General features: G+C 46.2%; 1 protein-coding gene across 2 annotated transcripts in view; it reads left to right on the top strand.

Moving 5' to 3' along the window:
• Positions 1-6,006: 6,006 nt before the first annotated feature.
• LOC144609053 (myocardial zonula adherens protein-like) overlaps positions 6,007-22,220 on the top strand; it is a 42,937-nt gene continuing 26,723 nt past the window's right edge. Inside the window, exons 1-3 of one of the 2 annotated variants that reach the window (XM_078427395.1) lie at positions 6,007-6,114; positions 6,347-6,573; positions 7,069-7,161. In XM_078427395.1, the coding sequence (XP_078283521.1) occupies positions 6,511-6,573; positions 7,069-7,161 (156 nt within the window). In that variant the 5' untranslated portion in view covers positions 6,007-6,114; positions 6,347-6,510. Of the gene's footprint in view, positions 6,115-6,297; positions 6,574-7,068; positions 7,162-22,220 lie in introns of those variants that run through there. The other variant, XM_078427396.1, reaches the window with a different exon arrangement.

Below are 22,220 nucleotides of genomic sequence, written 5' to 3'. Positions count from 1 at the left end.
AAAAATTTAATGTCATTTGCATTGTAAAAGTTTGATGAAATTACTATTGTGGCAGTTAAGTTGTCATCGTTGTTGTGGGATTTCTGTAGAAGGGTTTTTCAGTGGCTGTTTTCCTACACAAAGCACATTTTGCTACTTGTGCACAAGTTTGCTTTTGCTGCCCTTTACAGAACCATCCACTAGAGGGGAGTAAAGTCCAAGTATTGTGCATCATCCATTTGTTTCTAAAGGAGAAATTATATACATGTGTAGGAAAGAACTGCAAATGTTGGAAGATAGACACAAAAAGCTGGAGTAACTTAGCAGGACAGGCAGCATCTCTAGAGAGAAGGAATGGGACGTTTCGGGTCGAGACCCTTCTTCAGACTGGGGTCTTGACCTGAAATGTCACCCATTCCTTCTCTCCAGAGAAGCTGCCTGTCCCACTCATACATTTATATGGAACCTTTCACGTCCCTTTCAGATGTTCTAAGGCACATTTAAGCCAATGTAAGTACACCTGAAGTATAGAGATTGCCGCACAGTAATACACAGTGCAGTTAATTTATGCACAGCAAAAAATAGCGATGTGCTGATGACCAGAAAATCTATTCCCGTAATGCTGTGTGGAACATCAATACCTGCCTGGACACCAGGCAGAACCCCCTTGCTCTTAATTAAACCATTGCCATGGATTTGTTTAATATATCTATCTGAAAGAAGTGTTTTAATGCCACTGATAGTGCAGGAACATTTGATACTGCAAGTGCCTGGCAAGTGAGACTTCAACTCAAAAGGTGAGCACACGAGAATTATATTGTGTGATACTTGAATGTAAATGGCAATGTATTATTTGTTTTTTATCTTCAACATTTTCCACACCTGCCTTGGGACGACAGCTCTGTTATCAGAGTTCTACCCAACCCAATGGAATCATTAGATCATGTTCATAAGTGATAGAAGCAGAATTAGGCCATTCAGCCCATCAAGTCCACCCCACCATTCAATCATGACTGCTCTATCTCTCCCCATCAACCCCATTCTCCTGCCTTCTCCCCATAACCTCTGACACCCGTACTAATCAAGAATCTATCTATCTCCATTTTTAAAATATCCATTGACTTGACCTCCACAGCGTATTGTGGCAAAGAACTCCACAGATTTACCATCCACCCAGGGGCTTCACCCTCACCCTTGCCCGTACAATTGGCACCAGACTCGCCCCAAGGTTTCATCCTTCACCTGCTTTAGTCGTTCACATGCACAGGGTTAACTTCCAAATATCTACAGATGCCTCGACTCTGGCTACATCAGTAAACAGCCACGTATTCCACTCAACTTGACTGACACAAACCCACACCCATCTGTCCCTTTCCCCCCAGTGTTACTCGCCCATGTGCACACTGGAATTTATTTTGCTTACAGCTGCAACTTACAGCTCATCAATCAGTTTTAATCATTTAAAATTTTAAACGTTTGATTGCTTCACTCTTGGCTGAGGTGGGCTGGAGAAATGTATCGCTTCCTAGATTGTGGCTCCACTTCAGAATTAACAGAGCATAACCTCAATCTATTTTGAGGCATGTCTGACTGTACTTTCTCAGCTCTCTTATATAATTGTAGAGTGTTACAATGTGGAGGCATCAGACATCTGATTGAAAACTAATAACTGTTTTCAATGTCTGGTGTGCAAGGTGGGAATCTCATCTGCCTTTAGTATTGATGGCAATCCTGAATCCAGGGAATTCATGAGAAGCACCATATTGAATTCTCAGTGATATGTAGGTATTATTTTAAACAAAGTCTGTGCTGTTGTAGTAAAGTTGCATGCGATGGGGATTGATACATTACATGAACAGGAGTGGGTGAGTGTAAACAAGCAAGATATCCGTCTTGGAGTTGAGTTATTAGTGCATTTCAGACCCACGACAAATATTTGATTGACTGAAATGTTGAGATGAATTAATCTTGGAAGTAGTCCACAGATGTTGCTTCCTGCAAGAAAGGGCTGGTTTAAGGATGTAACACCACCTGACGCCAATGGACGGTCTTGATTCCTGCTCCCTTCATGAAGTTCAGAATTAGGTTGGATTTGGGAGCGAGGTTTAAATGAACAACCACTTTTCACAGCAAAGGAAATTAATGCTGAGGCCCATTGTTTTCTGTTTGCTGCTTAACTTCTAGATCTAAAGAATGAGAGTGCGGACATTCCACATGATTCACGGCAAGTTTCGTAGCCAACGCCCAGCACCAAATAAACCACATCCTTGTTCTTCATTTATAGCCATTAAAATAATAGGTGTAATCTACAACTCTCATTGTCATATAACACAGTGCTCTAAAATCACACAGCACAGAAAGAGGTTCTTTCCCCCCCCCCCCCCCCCCCCCCATGTCCATGCCAACATGAAAATAGCTCTCTGAACTAATCCCCTTTATCAGAACTTGGTCCACTACACTGTGGTCATTCAAGAACTTGTCTAGGTCTCAACTGTGCGAGCCTCTGCCTCCATCAACCTCTCTGGCAGTGCATTCTGGACTTCAGCCATGATCCAGATGGAAAAATTCTCCCTCAGATCCCTTGTGACACCTCACATTAAACTTACACCCTCTGGTATTAGACACTTCAGTCATAAGGAATTTTTACTATCCTTCCATATTTTCTTCATCTGTAACTAGACTGACTCCCCCCACCCCCAATCTTTGCACATTCCAATCCTTTCCACTCGTGACTTTAATTTCATGTTTCTTGTGTTTTATGACTATTGGCAGATCAATTTCCCTCCTGGGATAAATAAAGTTCTATCGTATTGTATCGTTTCCCCCCCCCCCCCCTCCCCTCTATCGTTTCCCCCCCCCCCCCCTCCCCTCTATCGTTTCTGCTTCAGGGAAAACAAACCAGCCTCTCCTCATCAAAAAGACACAGAGTGCAGGAGTAACTCAACGGGTCAGGCAGCATCTCTGGAGAACATGGATGGGTGACATTTCAGATCGCAACCCTTCTTCAGGCTGATGATAGAAGGGGGCGGGACATGGTGTGGCATCTGATAGGTGCATACAGGCGATCGGGGGTTTGGATTGACATATCGTTGAGACCAAGCGCAGTCTAGGTGCCATTTCACTGGACGCTGACATTCGGTCCCCCAAAGCCTGCTGCATCTCTCAGTTGCTAACCATTTCTTCCCAGCTGTTATCGGGAAACTGTTCCATCCTACCAACAACTAGAGAGCAGTCCTGAGCTACTATCTACCTCATTGGAGATCATCGGACAATCTTTGATTGCAAAGGGAAAAAACTGCAGAGGCTGGTTTAAATCGAAGATAGACACAAAATGCTGGAGTAACTCAGTGGGTCAGGCAGCATCTCAGGAGAGAAGGAACGGTTGACGTTTCTGGTCAAGGGTCTCGACCCCAAACGTCACCCATTCCTTCTCTCCCGAGATGCTGCCTGACCTGCTGAGTCACTCCAGCATTTTGTGTCTATCTTTGATTGGACTTTACTGGACTTTATCTAGCACTAAAAGTTATTCATGTTATTCCTTTTATCATGTATTTGTACACAGTGGATGGCTCAATTGTAATCATGTATTACCTTTCCGCTGATTGGTTAGCACGCACCAAAAGATTTTCACTGTGCCTCGGTACTCGTGACAATAAACTGAAACTCAACTCAAGATTGTTGCAATCATTTTGACGCTTGGGAGAAATTGGACTGAAGTGTTGGTGCTGTGCTGTGTTTGAACCTCGAGACTCGGGTGTTTACGCGTGAGTTTCAGAGAGCTTAAAAAATAAAGTTTATGCCACTGTTAATGAGCAGTTAATATATTTAAATCACCAATCCGACTCTCCCACGGGTCTTTCTCTGTCTGATGTACTTAAGCTAAATCTGAAATTTAACAGATTTGCAGAAGATTAACCACCTGTTAATTTTTAAGTTATCTTTGTTACTCTGCAACTTACATTTGACTTCTGAAGATTGATTCAAAATATTTTTACTATTTCCTCTTTGCCAAATATAATTTCTCCTGTCTCCATTTCTAAGTTACCCACATTTTCCTTTCCATTTTTCTCTCATTTTATTGGTAAAATCTCTTACAACTCTGTTCATATTTTATGCCAGTTTATTGAAGTTCTATATTTTCACGTGTCAAATCTTTATCATCCTTATCTGACCTAAAATTCACCCAAGCTGTATACATCACACGTACAGAAGAATATTAAGTGATCTAAATAATCCTTTTGCAATGATTAAAGGAGCTCTATCTAACTCTTTTAAATTCATCCTGTGAATTGACCTCCACTGCCTTCTATGGCAGAGAATTCCACAAATTCACAACTCTCTGGGTGAAAAAGTTTTTTCTCACCTCAGTTTTAAATGGCCTCCCCTTTATTCTAAGACTGTGGCCCCTGGTTCTGGACTCCCACAACATTGGGAACATTTTTCCTGCATCTAGCTTGTCCAGTCCTTTCATAATTTTGTACATCTCTATAAGATCCCCTCTCATCCTTCTAAACTCCAGTGAATACAAGCCCAGTCTTTCCAATCTTTCCTCATTTGACAGTCCCGCCATCCAGGGGATTAACCTCGTGAACCTACTCTGCACTGAGCTGGACCTTGGTAGACATTGTGGGTTTGGGAAGTGCCGTTGGAGCCACCTGGGTGAGGTCACTGCCCTGATGAACTCCACGATGTCCAGGGTTTCAGATGTTTCTTGTCCAATAGCAGCAACCATCTTCCTTTCTGAAGGTCTGACTCCAACCACTGGAGCAGGTCTCTGATGCCCATTAAGCCATCCAGCGATAGAGAGATGGAGCCCAGAATCAGGCCCTTTGGTCCATCACCTGCTTTTATCAATAAATACCCATCACTTTTATCGGGGTTTTGGATCGGTCATTAACATGAAAAGGGAGCACAAAGGTTTGCGAGTTTGTTACTGGGTCTGGGAGCTTTTGAGTTATAAGGAGAGGCTGGTTTGGGTCTTTGTTCTATGGAGCGTAGGAAGTTGAGGGGTGACCTTCGAGAAGTTTACAAAATCATGAGGACTCTTTCCTAGGGTCGGGGAGTCTAAAACTAGAGGGCTTAGGTCCAAGGTAAAGGGAGAAAGATTGAATAGGAACTTGAAGGACAGCTTTTTCACACAGAGGGTCATGGGTAGATGGAACAAGCTGCCAGATGAAGTGGTAGAAGTGGTTGCAATAGAGAAAAAAGAATTCCAGAGTGAAAGAGGAGTCTCTGGGATACGTGCAGGGTCTGGTTCTGTGAGTGTCCCTATGTTGTGCAACAGGACCAGTCTACAGATATTGCCAGGTTGACTGGGTGCAGGGTTGGGATCAGCTTTGCCACATATGTCTGCTTCAGAGATCGAACCTGGCTGGTCTGTCCAGTTTGAGTCACTCCAGACGGCATTGACTAGTTGACAGTAGAGCCACGTGTAGGCCAGACTGGGTATGAACTGCAGGTTTCCACTCCTAAAGGTATCGAGTGGACCAGATGGGCTTTTAGAACAATTCGGAAGTTGTCATGGAGATCATCAACAAGAGGCAGCTGGTGTTTTATTTCCAAACTCCAGATTATTCATTGAATTTCAATTTCACAGCTGGCGCGGTGGCGTTTGTACTTTGGTCTCTGGACTACTGCTCTGATACATCCGGCTGCAATCCATGCCCCTCTATCTAAAATATTACCCTCTGAAATTGGACATATAATGAACAGAGTCTTCTCTGCACAAGCAGCTGATTTGTTGGAAGGCTGGTCACATATGGGGGAGTGGCTTGGCATTGAAAGGGTTACCTATCGCTCCAGCCATCAGCTAAGCAAATAAACAGGAGTGCCCTTCGGGCTGGGCTGTTCGTGTGTTTTGCATTCTGCTTTGTGCACGCTTGTGATAAAATAATCAGCTGAAGGGAGGAGTGGGTGAGTGAGTGAGGGAGGGAGGTAGGGAGAGAGAGAAAGAGGGTGAGAGAGCCAGAACTAAGACCAGGTGAAAGTAGTGCATGGACTCTGACACAAAGCTGGCAGAATGGTTGGGGTGATTTGGACGAACACCAGCAAATGGTTCCTCTCCAGGCCATTGATGGCACATACCTGGCCCGCACTGGCCCGGCCCTGGTAGAGGTGGAGCAGGGATACGCCCAGGTGAGGTATTTTAATGAGGAAGGGCTGGTAAAATGCAGTTTGACAGGTTGGGCAGGGACCTAGATGTGTCATTTCGGAGGTGTTGCTAGGAGACACTCCGATCCACTGTCTATACAGACTGGGGCATAAACAAGTGAGTTTATGAGAAGACGTTTGCAGGTGATGTGATGGGACATTGCGGATGGCAAGCTGCCACAGAGTCCTCCTTTAACTTGCCAGTTTAAGTTTTCAGATCTCTGATCGAAGGTCCAACTCAAAACCCAGGAGGAAAGTGGTGGAAGTTGCAGGGACTGGAAAGAGATTTTGAGAAGGGAAACACGTGTTAAGGAGAGTTTCAGCTGCCCTGTGGAAATAATACAAAATCAAGCTTTTGGATAAAATATATTGAGGGAGACAATGCCACAGTTCAAGACAGCCACAACATGCACCATCGCAGAGACTCCTGAAACACACAGGAGGGTAAGCCACCTACGTCAACGCCTTTAACCTGATGTAATTAAAGGTCTAATTGTACTTTAAACCGATGTGGTCGGCATGTGGAATGTCTTAGCTTCAAATAGTAGTTGTGTGAATTACTTAGAAATGCCTTCTGTTCTGCTTTCTTCGTATCTAAGTGTAGAGGCATGGAGAACCAGAGGACATAGGTTTAAGGTGAGGGTGGGTGGGGGGTTGTAGATTTAATAGGAACCTGAGGGGTAACTTTTTTACACAAAGGGTGGTGGGTGCATGGAACAAGCCATCGGAGGAGGTAGTTGAGACAGGTACTGTTGCAGCATTAAAGAAACATTTAGATACATGGATAGGTATAAGTTCAGAGGGACATGGGCCAAACGCAGGCAGGTGGGACTAGTGTAGATGGGACATGTTGGTCGGTATGGGCAGGTGGGGCCGAATGGCATGTCTTCACTGTATAACTGTGACTCTAAGAATAAACGGGGTGTATATGTTTTGCAGGCAAATGTTCGGAGAGTACGGCTCACACTACACGCTGAAGGGAACTCTGCCTCGGCGAAAGATGGAATCAAAAGTAAAGGAGAAACAGAAACGGTCAGTGAAACTTGTCGGTGTCTCTGCAGGTGCTGACACCACGAGTATTAACAACAGAGACACCTGTTTCTGCTGCGGGCTGATTCCAGGGATACCTGGAGGTGAAGTCATGCAGGGAACAAGCTGGAGAATATTAACGCAGGAATTAATGTAGGTCAGCGAACACACGGACCTGCAAATGATCAGACAGGCAGGGCAACAGTTATGCGAGGGTTGTTGTAGAACCTGCTGTCAGAGGTCTGAACCACTGATCCAGTAACATGTGTCCAAACCCCATCCTGGCAGCTGGCGAGGTTAATTTAATCGATATGTGATTAAGAATGCGGAGCCAGTAACATTAACCACCAAACTACCGGATTGTAATAAAAACAAAGTCACTCCCTTCAGTCCTGGGGCAGTAAAGGTGGACAATGTACACACTGACACAGAATGGACAGAGTACTCTGGCGCGCGGTGTTTGTACAGTGTCTCGAGGAAGATGCACGTTTAGAGCTACACTGAGGGCACAATTGGAGGGGTTTGTCTTGGTCAGCGGAGGAAGGGATGGAAGTCACAGAAGGAGCTGATTGCCAAGCAGAGAAACTGCAGTTGCTCTAAATCTCAAACAAAAGCAGCAAATGGTGGAAATACTCAGCAGGTCAGGTGGAATCTGCGGGAAGAGAAACAGAAGAGGTTTCAGGGCAAACTGGTTTGTCCGAACGGGACAAAACGGAAAAAGATGTGGTTCCCTGGAAGGATGAACTCCTGGAGGCAGAGGAAATAATCGAGAGAAAGATGCATATTGTGGGTTGCTGATAGTTTGGTCTCGGATGGTAACAGAACTTTGGAGGAAACAACTGTATCTATAAGCTCTGGAATTGGCACCAAAATGTCTGTCCCTATAACTCCCTCTCTTCCTCTAGGATGCTCTCACCTGCCTGAGTTTCTTTGGTAATTCAACAAAGCAAGGGCCTGTCCCAGTTAGGAGATTTTAAGGCGACTGCCGGCGACTAGGCTGTCGCCGAACGTTGGCCGGGGTGTCGCGGGCATGATCGTGAGGAGTCTTCAATGAATCGTAGCGGATTTCGGCGCGTCGCGGAAAAATTTACCTGCTAGAAATTTCTCGGCGACAGCTGGTTTGTCGCCAGGTATCGTAGCTTATTGCGGGCGCTGTCGCACGCTGTCCCCAGATTTGCTAGGTTGTCGCAGATGCATTTAGAAGCACGGAATATTAAATTAAGAAAAGGCATTTGAAGATACCAGAAGATAGTTTTGTTTAACCAATTTATTTACTGTCAGGCCATTTGACAGGTAGATTGGAGGCGACAGTTTGACGGTCAGGTAAGCGTGGGAATTTCGCCATGTTTCTGAAGACGGTGTAATCTCTTAGCCAGGTGCTAGTTTCACAAAAAAATAACTTGTATCGACCTGACTCAGCATTGTCAACAACAGTTCAACAGTTCAACAGTTCAACAGAGCTTTATTTGTCATTCGGTACCAAGGTACCGAACGAAACTACATAGCAGTCACACACAAAAAAGAACACAAGACACATGACCCCAACACAAACGTCCATCACAGTGACTCCAAACACCCCCTCACTGTGGTGGAGGCAACAAAACTTCTACTCTCTTCCCCCCGCCCACGGACAGACAGCTCGTCCCCGACCGACCCGCACAGTCCCCGCAAGGGGATGGAAGTCCCCGCGGCCGAGCCGTACCGGGTGCTGAAACGTCCCGTGACCGAGCCGGGCAATGGAAGGCCCCGCGACCGAGCCGTATGCAGCTAAGTCCCGAGGCCGAGCCGCACCGGGCGATGTTAGGCCCCGCGGCCGAGCCGCACCGGGCGATGGAAGGCCCCGCGGCCAAGCCGCACCGAGCGATGTTAAGTCCAGCGGCCGAGCCGCACCAGCGATGAAAAGTCCCGTGGTCATTGTCAAGTCAAGTCAATTTTATTTGTATAGCACATTTAAAAACAACCCACGTTGACCAAAGTGCTGCACATCTGATTAGGAAAAAAAAAAGAAACATACAGTGGCCGTAGGGTAAAAGAAAATTTCGGCGATCTGCTACGACTTTGACAGTCGCCAGCAGTCGCCTTAAAAATCGTGTAACTAGGACAGGCCCTTTATGTGTAGAACATCAGTCTAACCAGTAATCATTGATGTCTGGTCATTCCTAGCTTAAACAGTAACACTTGTTACCAATATATGAAGATCATGCTATAAGGTACAGGTATTTCTTAAAGATACCCCTGCACCTCACACCTTGACCAACCACTTTATGCTGTTCTGGTTTGAGGATAAATTGTATCCGATTCCAGTGATACTTTTATTGTTAAATTTGTGAAAGAGAAAATGTTGAAGGAAATAAACTAACTTTTGAGGGAATGGAAAGATGCACTCAAGCTGTTGACCATTTCCCTGCGAGGATGTGGCCTGATCCACTGGGTTTCTCCAACATTTGTTCTTTACTCAAGATTCCTGCGTCTATAGTTTCTTGCGTCTCCAAGGAGAAAATGATGTTGTGCCATCGGCAGGAGATCATTCAGGAGCTGAACCTTAGACTGTCAGACACAAACGCCTGAAACCAGAGGCAAAACCATCAAAGTATCGACAGAATTGTTCTTTCCAAAGTTTACTAGTTCTCTAGTTTATTTGTCACAAGACGTGATAGTAAGTCAATCAATTAGTAATCAAAGTGTCAACTTCCTTCAAATATCACATGTAATAGGCAGGAGGTCATTGGTGGCAGGAAGTCACATGTGAAATCTGTGTTGCAAATCCTAATGTAGTTCTTGAGTTTGAAAGGTTTGATGTCGGAGGTTTGAATTTAGCGACAAAATACCTAATTACATGAGCAATCCGTTTCCAACTTACCTTTAGGTCTTTGGTGTGGATGTTGTCTATATTGACTTTAGCAAGGTTTTTGACAAGTGTGGTAGGCTGGTCCAGAAGGTGAGATCACATGGATCCAGGGTGAGTTAGTCAATTGTGCACAAAATTAGCTTGAAGGTAGGGGGTAGTGAGACATTGTGGAGACGTTGCTTAATAACAGGCCTGCAGTAAGTGGTGTGCCATGGGGATCGGTGCTTGGTCCACTGCTGTTATTAACAGTTTGGATGAGAATGCAGATGGCATGTTTAGTAAGTTAGTGAATGACTCTAAAACAGGCGAGAGAGTGGATTGTGAAGAAGGTTATCTAAAATCACAACGGGATTATAATCAACTGGCCCGATAGGCCAGGGAATGGCAGATGGAGTGCCATTCTTATGAATGCGAGATGCTGTATTTTGGTGGGACAACCCAGGTCCTGTAGCTCAGATGACTCTGTCCCACGCACTGCTGAGTTTTGGAAACAAATGCAGCCCAGTAGTTCTGTAAGTAGCCACCCTCCTTCAAAGGACCTGCACTGACAGGTGCCCTCAGCAGCCCAGTGAATCGGTTAAATGCATTCTCCACGTGATCCCATCTGTATATTATAGGTTTTACCATGACCCACTCCCCATTTACAGCAATGTGCACTCCTCTGAACATAGTCTAACAGTACAGCATCAGTGTCCATGTGCACACGAGACACCCAGCTCTACGTCCCTGCCACCCAGCTCCATTCTGCCATCTCATTACATTGTCAGGTGCCCAGTACTGTGTCATGAGAAATTTCTCCACAGTTTCGGGAAGACCATCACCTTTGTCCTCATCCCAACCATTGACTCTCGTGCCTGCTTGGGAACATCAACCAGCTTGCTCAGAAAATTGATGGATTTGCTGCCACTTTGAGCTCCTAACCACATATCCACATTCTAACACTGGCTCATTTTTCCACCATCATAACATTGCCTGACTGTGTTCTTGCCATCACTCGGCTGTTTTGAAAACCTTTTCAATGGCTTTATTAGCCCCTTTGGTTAATGCCTTGGCATGTTTTGCTACATTAAAGATGCTATGTAAATAGAAGTTGGTGGGACACAGCGATGCAGCGGTAGAGTTGCTGCCTCACAGCGCCAGAGACCCGTGTTCAATCCTGACTACGGGTGCAGTCTGTACAGAGTGTGTACGTTCTCCCTGTGACTGCGTCGTTTTCCTCCGGATGCTCCGGTTTCCTCCTACATTCCAAATCCGTGCAGCTTTGTAGGTTAATTGGGTTCTGTAAAATTGATAGAACTAGTGTACGGGCGATCGCGGGTCAGAGTGGACTCGGTGGGCTGAAGGGCCTGTTTCCACACTGTAACTCTAATCTAAACTAAAAGTTATTCAGTTTCCAAAACATTATTATGGTGTTTTCACCAAACGTTGATCAATTGACTTGCAGTGGGAACGGTGTAAGAATCCTTTGATTAGGCCAAGCACATCCACCATTGTTTGACTGTGAGTAATTGTTTTGATGAGAGATTTGGTGCTGGCAGCAATAATAACAAGGTTTACTGTCAATTCTTGGTGTTGGTGGTAACTGGATCGAGGTGGCGTGTACCTCGTGATCTCAATTTCCACGGATAAACCTGACATGGGGCTCGACCAGATCTCCGAAGCTCTGGGTGGGGAAGGGAGGCTTGACGATGACCTCGAGCTTCTTCTTCATTACCAATCACTCGTGAGGCTGGCTGGCACAGAGGCACAGCTGGTAGAGCTGCCTGCCACCTCACCGTTAATCTGTCTGTGTAGAATTTGTATGTTCACCCTGTGACTGTGAGACTCCACGGGGTGCTACAGTTTACGTCCACATTCTAATCGTTTTGTGTGTTCTCCAAGTCAATGTGTCTGTGATGTTGCCGTAAGCGAGAGTTTCATTGTACCTGTATCTCACCGCACTTGTGCACATGACAATAAATACTCGACTATTTATCAGTAATCAGCTGAAGTGGAAGGTGGTGGAGACAGATACAATTACAATGTAAAAACGGTATATGGCCAACCTCTTGGATCGGGAAGGAGCAGAGGGATACAGGCTGTACATAGAAGGTGGTGAATTAATACATTAAAGAGGTGGAACAAAAACAGATCCCAAGCCAATGAGGAGAGAAGGATGTGTAAAATTCCTTTTGTAAATGTTAATTTATAAGGTCATAAGTGATAGGAGCAGAATGAGGCCATTCGGCCCATCAAGTCTACTCCGCCATTCAATCATGGCTGATCTATCTCTCCCTCCTAACCCCATTCTCCTGCCTTCTCCCCATAAACCCTGACACCCATACTAATCAAGAATCTATCTATCTCTGCTATCCATTGACTTGGCCTCCACAGCCTTCTGCGACAAAGAATTCCACAGCTTCACCACTCTCTGACCAAAGAAATTCCTTCTCATCTCCTTTCTAAAGGAATATCCTTTAATTCTGAGGCTATAACCTCTGGTCCTAGACTCTCCCACTAGTGGAGACATAGTTTCAGAAACATTCAGGAACAAATTCTTGATGCTTTAATCCTTGGAGCTGTGGAGTCAAAGTCATCAAGTGTATTCAAGGGTGATGTGTATGTATTTTTTGAGAGTGTCGAGACTTACAGAGATTGGACAACAAGGTGAAGTTGAGGCCAATGGTCAGGTCAGCCATGGTCTTACTAAAAGACCAATCAACTCCAGGGGCAATGTGACCGACTTGGGCTCTTACTTCTCGTGTTACTACTGATGCCTAGGGGTGCCAACTATCTCACTCCCAAATATGGGACAAGGTGACGTCAACGCCCTACGTGACCCCACCCAGCCAGCTGCCACCTGCTCCTGCTCCACCAATGGTGGCTGCCCAGGCCGGGAGGCTGGTTGCTATGCAACCTCCGTTCAGCGGCGCCCGGGCCTCTGTGCCGACACTGTCCCGACCTTCACTGTCCGGAAGGTAGGCACAGATTTTAACCAGCATCTGCAGTTTTTTTCCTACCTACACTGTCCGGGCCTACAGCGCCCCCCAGGCCTAATATGGGACAAGCCAATTTAGCCCAAAATATGGGATCTCCCGGCTAATACGGGACAGTTGGCAACCCTACAGATGCCCCCCAAGTTTGTACACATTAAGAGTAAAGTTTGTAGATGCACAGCACTGGGGATGAAGATAGTTAAAGGCAGAGAGGTTCTATGTAAGCAGTGGAGCAGTGAAATCCACATCATTGTTAACAAGTAGCTGGACATTCCCTTATTCATTTTTAACTAAGATAAGGGCACCCGTTTAATAAAAGGAAGCAGCTGCTGTGGACTTGCCTTTTGTATTGAGCTGCCTTGCCTTTTGTATCTGCTTTGATACTTTGAGGCAGGTGCGATGAGATGGACTTTGGCATACACAATGCCACAACACTAAATACCATCCAGATACGCTGTTTGAAAGTCAACATTGCAATCCTTGTATAATGATCTGATTCACACACACTTCTGAAACTTTCCTCCTGACATTTCCATCCATCAGAATACAAACTGCACCCAAAATTATGCAAGTATTTTAATGTGCTTTCCACCGTCACTCTCTTGCCTACGAACAAATATAATGTTTGGCCTCTGGCAGTGAAATTGGACTTCCCCTTTACCTCTTCTGAAAACAATTGACTTAAAAATATTCCTTCAGTACTGGAGAGCGTATGGTGCAGTTTAATTAATGCACTGAAAATGATTTGCACAAAATCTAAGCATGTTAATCGGTGCCTTGTGCGTCATCTATGACTAATATTTTAATGATTTCTAAATGATTATTAAAGAAATCCATAATGTTTGTTTAATTATATCGAGGTACATCTGCTGTTGATGTTTTCGTTTTAAAATAAATGGTATGCCTTTTGTACCAATGGCCTGAAAGAATAAACTTAATTTTCGGTATCTTCTCAAAGGCTCCCAAACATTGGAGCTAATCACGGCTTACCATGGTGATTAGTTTGAGCTGTGAAATGATTAGTTGGTGGGTTGGTCTTGCTGATAGCGTGCAGTCGTTGCTGTAATGCGGTCTGTGGTGGAGATGCCAGGCTCACTGAATTTGCACATGGTTCCTTAATCTTTTGTTTTGGTTGTTTGGATTTTGGAGGAACTGCAGTAAAAAAACAGCACAACTGGGTCGCAGACCTCTGCAGTGCAAGTCCTCAGCAATGTTGACCGAAAGCATTTCAACCCTCTAACCAAGCCACCACCAGTAATTTTCTCCTAGTTTGTGATGATAATTGAGGGACATGCTTTAAAATTTCCGATGTTTTTCTGACAAAGGATGCTTATTTGGATGAGGAGTTTGCATTCTCCATCTAATCAAGAGCGTGAGCAGGTGGTCTGTTTCTGGGGCTCTCTGAGTCTGAGATAGCCTGTCTCAAAGTGCTGCCATTTTACTCCGGGCTGCTTCCTATTTTTTACTCTGGAAAAGACGATGAATAGAGGCTGCACTTTTCCAAGATGACCACCCTTCGCTAGTCACGGTGGCCACTCAAATAATAGCTCCCAGTTCGTGCATAGGTTTGATACTGAAAACCATCCGTCGTCTTCTGTGCTGTACCTCAGCAAGGATGTCAGTAGAGGGGGGAAGATGTTTGCAAATAAAGAGTTACTATCTTATAGAGTGTGCATTGATGGGCCTGTGGTGGTATAAAGGTGGTATTAATGTGCCCCCCCCATTTGTCATGGCTTCTGCTGCACAGAGACAGGCCCTTCTGCCCACTCTGTATGGACTGTCAAACTCCCATTTACACTAAATCTACACTAATCCCATTTTATGCTCCTCACATCCCATTAATGCCCCAGATTCTACCCCTCGTCTACATACTGGGGGCAATTTACAGCAGCCAAACAACCTACCAACTAGCACATCTTTGGGATGTGGGAGGAAATTGGATTACCCGGAGGAATCCCAACCGGTCACGGGAAGAACGTGCAGACTCCGCACAGACAGCACCAGAGGAGAGGATCAAGCCCGAGTCACTGGAGCTGAAAGGCAGCAACTCTACTCGCTGCGCCACTGTGCTGTATTTTTTGCAGCCTTCTAGTCAGTAGCAATATACTCATTTCTACTCATTTCTAATCTCTTAATTGACAAACTCTGCCTCCTGCATATTTATTTTATTCTGCCATGCGATCAATATTAAAAACGTGAAGGCAAAGTGGCTGCCGTGGAACGCACCTTCCCCTGAGTGCTGGAGAGAACATTCTCAGTACTAACCCTGCAGAACTGCGCTGATGATAATAAGCAGCTAAAAACATTCAAGCCTTAAGAATAGAGAGGTATTGTTTGGAGTTTGTGGACAAGGTGAAACCTGGAGCTTTGCCAGAGTATCTGTTGACGTCTGCTGGCTCCTGTTTGTAGGCAAGCACAGATGTACATGTGAGTGGGTTTGGTGAGTGACATTGAGATGGCTGAGACTGTGAACTGCTAACAGCCTTCTCCACAGAGGAGATTGTGCGGAAAAATTGGGTCATCACATCCTCCACATGGGCAAGGGAAAAACAACTAATCAATCACCAACCTCGGGAGGATTGTCCTGTCGTTTACAATGTGTGCACTGCAAGCACAGATGGGCAAGGTGGAGCACAGGCGAGATCCTGATTGAATCAATATCCCAGTCCCTCTGCTCTCTGCATTAAAGTGGCAGTGTAATAACGTGTCATCGAGTCACAGTAGCTTGTTGGACAAAATCATTTTTTTTACTTAAAGTACATAAAAATATACTATTGTTAAATCAATGTATTGTATGCACAGTGGCAAAATTCTTTATGGTGAATGTTTTTTTAATTGGAATACAAATGAATCAGAAATGATTTATTGACACGTTCAGAGCCGTGCCAGTGGGAAAGAACGAACGTTTTGCAAGATTGAGGATATTGAGTGAAGTGTAGAGTTAATAACATGTTAGTCTCAAAACTTCACGTGACTGAAGTAAAGTCGATTGTCCAAAACACATGAAGATGTCTCGGAAGTTCTGCATGAAATAAGCGATCACCAGATGGAGAGGGGGAGTTCAAGAGGAGGTTTTAGACACGTAATAATGTGTTTCTTTGCTGTCTAATGATGCTGTCAGTGACATGGGACCATTGGGTTAACACTATCTCCACCTGAGTGGGAGAAGGTATTGGGAGAAAGGAAGAGCCAGGAAGTTGAAGTATGGCTCAGGACATTGCTGAAGGGAAGGGAAAATGAATAGTTTAGTTTAATTTATTGTCACATGTGCCGAGGGACAGTGAAAAGATTTTGTTTGCGTGCAATCCAGTCAAAGAAAAGACGATACGTGGATACAATCAAGCTGTCCACAGAGCACGGATAAAGGATAAAAGTTACAACATTTAGTGCAGGATATAACAATGAAGTCCAATAAAGTCATATCATATCATATATATACAGCCGGAAACAGGCCTATTCGGCCCTCCAAGTCCGTGCCGCCCAGCGATCCCCGTACATTAACACTATCCTACACCCACTAGGGCCAATTTTTACATTTACCCAGCCAATTAACCTACATACCTGTACGTCTTTGGAGTGTGGGAGGAAACCGAAGATCTCGGAGAAAACCCACGCAGGTCACGGGGAGAACGTACAAACTCCTTACAGTGCAGCAACCGTAGTCAGGATCGAACCTGAGTCTCCGGCGCTGCATTCGCTGTAAAGCAGCAACTCTACCGCTGCGCTACCGTGCCGCCCTAAGTCTGAATAAAGATTGTTTAAAGTTCTCCAGTGAGATAGATGGGAGGTCAGGGTTGAACTTTAACTAATGAGAGGACCTTTCAGTTGCCTGATAACAACTGGGAAGAAACTTTTCCTGAATCTGGACCAAAGATTGGTTTGAGTTAAAAGGATATCGGGATCTATGGAGCGAACTACTTCAAGTAAATGTGCATAACTGGCCAAACATCTCCGTAACAGTGGCGTAGTGGTTTAATTACAGCACCAGAGACCCGGGTTTGATCCTGACTACGGGTGCTTGTCTGTATGGAGTTTGTACGTTCTCATGACCTGCGTGGATTTTCTTTGGGATCTTCGGTTTTCTCCCACACTCCAAAGACGTACAGGTTTGTAGGCTAATTGGCTTGGTATAAATGTAAATTGTCCCGAGTGTGTGTAGGATAGTGTTAGTGTGCGGGGATTGCTGGTTGGTGTGGACTCGGTAGGCCAAAGGGCCTGTGTCCACGCTGTTTCTCTAAACTAAACTAAACTAATGCTGGCAAGTGGGATTTGTGTAGATAAACACCAGTCTATGTAGCAATCCATGGTATAGCGGTCCAGTTTTCATGAACATTTTAGCAATAAATAATCTCATCAATGAATGAATGATGGATCTGTAATTCCAGTGGCCATCCATAGTTCATGGCTGGCGATGATCACGACGCAGAGCGTCTTTGGGAAGTTTATACTCTGCCAAGTTGTGGAAAGGTGGCCATTGATTTAGCTATGGAGATGATAGTACATACTTTAACAAATGGTTGACAGTTCATTGACCCAAAATCGTAGCCCTGTTTCTCATTACACTGGTGCTACACGTTCCTCACAGTGTTTCCAGTGTCTTCTGTTCTTGTTTCATATTTCTGCAGTATTTTGCGTGCATTCTAGTTTACTTGCTTCTTGCTTCCCCATCATAATGAGAGGCTGTGAGGCTGGAGGCCTCTGCTTACTACTTGTTACTACTCCTAGTGCCTGAAGGGTTTTTCCCAAGATGGTTTAATTACTGGAAGGACTCGAGGTGGCTGAGGGCTGTCGGACTGTGATGCCAGTTTAGAGCAGCACCAGAGTACAATGCCATGCACACCTTCTCTGTTCAGTTGTTTGAGCGACCTTCTTGAGTGGCATTTTGCCAAGGCTCCTTCACCACTGGAACAACGTTTACTATGCAAGATATCTGACTACTCCACTAACCGAGACTGAATTATTGGAATTCTAGAGAGAGGGGAGTGTTTCCTTCCTTTTGCCTCCCACTAGGGGGGTCCTTTCTCTGGACAGGACATGTGGGCCGGGAGAGGAGTGGGGAGTGGGGAGAGGAGTGGGGAGAGATACCCCTCCTGTTCCATACCTCCTTCACCCTCACCTGTCTCGCTCCATCCGTGTCTGTGGTCATGAGACATTCTGAAACTTTCAGTTAGCCTTCCCTCGTTCTCTCATTGAGGTGGTGGGGGGAGAAACTCCAGGTAACCACAAATCCCGGTAACAACCAACTTGGGTCAAAATTGATGCACCAGGAACAGATGATGAGACGGGGGGGGAGTTGTTAGCAGTGGCCCTGCGTGGGTAATGCCAGCACTGCCCTGCAAGCACCAAGGCGCAGTCAGCCTGGTGATGTTATTTTGAGCATTGCCAGGGCAACAAGGGAGCGCCTTGCACCTCATACACTTGACTATCCACTGAGATGAAGAGTTGACTTGGTAAGAACTACCATAAAGGGCTGAAGAAGGGACTCGACCCGAAACGTCATCCATTCCTTCTCTCCAGAGATGCTGCCTGTCCTGCTGAGTTACTCCAGCATTTTTTGTCTACCATAAAGGGCTGTATTTTTAAGCAGAGTGCTTCCCTACAAATAAAGTGGCTGTTGTGTTTGCTACACACCTCAAAGGCAAACTGTGCGGACATGCAATGCTGTACAAAGTGCCTGGGCAATGATAGGAAAGCACATCAGTGCGACTTCTTCCTTGTACAGTTCACTCACGTGGCAGAAACACAGAAGTGCAGGTGCTGGTTTACACCGAAGATCGACACAAAATGCTGGAGTAACTCAATGGGTCAGGCAGCATCTCTGGAGAACATGGACAGCTGATGTTTCGGGTTGGGACCTTTTTCAGTCTGATTGTTGCGGGTTGTGGAGAAAGCTGGGAAAAGAAGAGGCAGGGGTGGGGCAGAGTGTGGCAGGCAATAGGTGGACATAGGAGGCTGGGCCGAGGCGGGGTTGATAGTTGTATGGTTGGAATAAAGGCCAGGCGTTAAGTGGCCTTAATCTCTGGCGTGGTTGGTGCGCGACTGAATGAAGAGTTGCAAATTGTGAAGCCCGAGGAAGGAATGGAGGGGGGAAATGGGTGCATGTCCCTTGTGCAGACAGAGAAGAATGTGAATAGGCCTGTCAATTTGCACATGTGATTTTAACCTACAGTAAACATTTAAATGGTGCAGACTAGTTTTAGCAGGCTTGTCTACACAGAGCTGAAAATCAAGAACACAACAGATCAGGCAGCATCTGTGGAGAGAAGTGGACAGATAATTTCTCGGGTCAGGATCCTTCTTCACTCTGATGAAGTAGAGGGGAGATGTCCTCAACTGGAGGGAAAGACGTGGAGTAAGACCTGGCAAGTGAGGGGTGGATCCAGGTGAGGATTGGGTCAGGAGGATGAGAGAAGATGCAGATATTAATTCGGCTGGAGGCGGAGAAGACAAAAGGGTTCAGATTGCAGAAACTGTGGGGGAAGGCGAGTGTGGAATGAAATGTAAAGCCAGATGGTGGATAGGAGGGGGGAGAGGGGAAGGAAAATGGAGTAGGGAGGGTTAGGAGATGAACGGGTGGAGGAAGGAAAAAGAACTGGGTGATGGGGGTGTGGAGAGTGGACGCAAGGTGTGTGGGCAGCGTAGGTTCCATTCCACCCACTGTCCCTCCCTCTGGCTCTACATTTCACTCCCTACATTCCTTCCTTATCTAGATTCCAACACCTGCACCCTTTTGCTTTCTCCGCCACCAACATCTTTCTATCTCCACCCTTCTCTCATCTGCCAATTAACTCTTCCTTACCTGCCATCTCTTTCCCCACCCCTTCCCCTCGCCTCTTTCTCTCAGCTATCTCCCCTCTACTCCACCAGTCTGAAGAAGGGTGCTGGTCTGAAATGACATTTCCATTTCCCATCACAGATGCTGCCTGACCCACTGATTTCCCCCCGGCAGTTTGCTTTTTGCTCAAGGTTCCATCATCTGTGGTCTCTTGTGTCTCCTTGTGTACGTAGACTTTGGCTGTAAGTCAATGATAAGTCAATGAAAAGAGTTTTTGTGCTGGTCGATCATGTAAGTGGGATACTGCCATGTTGTCTGAATCGGAAATGGTGGAATAAAGAAAATAAATGTCAGAAACAGGCAGCGTGGGTGGAGACAGAAGGAGAAACAAGAGTAAACATTTCAGACCCCAGATTATTTTTCAAAACTGGGAACGGGAGAAAATAAATTAATTTTAATTTCTGACGTTGTTTCAAGGAGCTTAACAGGTTTAACCAGCTGGGTGTCAGTGGCAGCACTGAGTAAGCAAAGTCCGTGTGCTGAAGATTTATCATCATTGCACTTTCTGTTGGTTCAGAACCAACGCAATGGAAACTGCCAGAAGACTTGCAGGTCCACATAGTTTCAACTTTTAAAAATAGAATGAAAGAACCGTTCAGTATTTTATCATCTAAGCCACTGACATTCAGGTTCCACCACATACCATGAGCATTGTGGGAGGGTGTGGGGGTTGTGGGAAGGTGTGAGAGGGTGTGGTGGGGGTTGCGGGGGTTGTGGGAGGTGTGGGGGTTGTGGGAGGGTGTGGGGTTGTGGGAGGGCGTGGGGGTTGTGGGAGGTGGGGTTGTGGGAGGGTGTGGGGTTGTGGGAGGGTGTGAGAGGGTGTGGGGTTGTGGGAGGTTGTGGGAGGGTGTGGGGTTGTGGGAGGGCGTGGGGGTTGTGGGAGGGTGTGAGAGGGTGTGGGGTTGTGGGAGGATGTGGGGGTTGTGGGAGGGTGTGGGGGTTGTGGGAGGGTGTGAGAGAGTTGTGGGAGGGTGTGGGGGTTGTGGGATGGTGTGGGAGTTGTGGAAGGGTGTGGGGGGGGTTGTGGGAGGGTGTGGGGAGGGTTGTGGGAGGGTGTGGGGTTGTGGGAGGGTGTGGGGTTGTGGGAGGGCGTGGGGGTTGTGAGAGGGTGTGGTGTGGGGGTTGTGGGAGGGTGTGGGGGTTGTGGGAGGTGGGGTTGTGGGAGGTGGGGTTGTGGGAGGGTGTGGGGGTTGTGGGAGGTGGGGTTGTGGGAGGGTGTGGGGGTTGTGGGAGGTGGGGTTGTGGGAGGGTGTTGGGGTTGTGGGAGGTTGTGGGAGGTTGTGGGAGGGTGTGGGGGTTGTGGGAGGGTGTGGGGGTTGTGGGAGGGCGTGGGGGTTGTGGGAGGGTGTGGTGTGGGTGTGGGAGTGTGTGGGGGTTGTGGGAGTGTGTGGGGGTTGTGGGAGGGCGTGGGGGTTGTGGGGGGGGGTGGGGGTTGTGGGAGAGTGTGGTGTGGGAGGGTGTGGGTGGGTGGGGGATGAGGGGTTGTGGGAGGGTGGGGAGACGAGGGGTTGTGGGAGGGTGTGGTGTGGGTGGGTGGGATGTGGGAGGTGGGGGATGAGAGGACTGAGTGGCTGTGGTGTTGGGAGCAAGAGAGGGTGTGTGGCTGATGACAGTGGGTCCATTCCACTGTGACTGTGTTCCTCACTTCATCTGCCCATTCCTACCACTACGTGCAGTTTAACTCCGGGAGCAGTGAGCAATGTCCAGATACTTTGCCCAAAGCAGCAATGCTGGGGAAGACCAGGGACTCATGATATATAAACAGGGCTCTATTCAGCAACCAATGCTGGTTAATTCCCTTTTCCTTAGGCCCCAAGTCTGAAGAATCCACTAGTACCTTGGTAGCCTCATCAATGGCACACAGACAAAAGCTTTTCGCTGTACCTCGGTACACGTGACAATAATAAACTAAACTAAACCAAACCTGAGCTTCTGTATTTGATGTGTAAATGCCCAAAGTGTTTGTGTAGCTTCTTTGTTTAGTATCGCTGGAGAAATGTTTTTGATTTTTTAAATTTCCTGTTCAATGAGGGTAAAGTCTTTCAAGTACATAAGCGTGTTTCTGAATCCACATGCTGATTAACTTTCAGGCCTGTGTTTGTGCTGAAAATATTTCAACCTGTAATGTAGGCAGACTAAAACGACATTCTTTGTTGGATTAGGTGTCCTTTGAAGGAACATCAGTGTGAGTGAGATTAATAGAACATAGGACACAGTGCAAGGGCAGGCCCTTCGGCCCACAATGTCTGTGCCAAACATTAAACCAAGACCAACTCTGATCTGCCTGCACATATTACAGATTCCTCCAGTTTTCCTGCGTATCCATGTGCCTGTCCAAAAGTTTCTTTAATGCCACTATCGTACTGTTGTATCTGCCTCAACCACACCCTTGGCAGCACGTTCC

This window comes from Rhinoraja longicauda, chromosome 33 (assembly GCF_053455715.1).
Source record: "Rhinoraja longicauda isolate Sanriku21f chromosome 33, sRhiLon1.1, whole genome shotgun sequence".
NCBI lineage: Eukaryota > Metazoa > Chordata > Chondrichthyes > Rajiformes > Arhynchobatidae > Rhinoraja > Rhinoraja longicauda.
The sequence above is the reverse complement of the archived record's forward strand: the minus strand, read 5'-3'. Positions and strand labels throughout refer to the sequence as shown.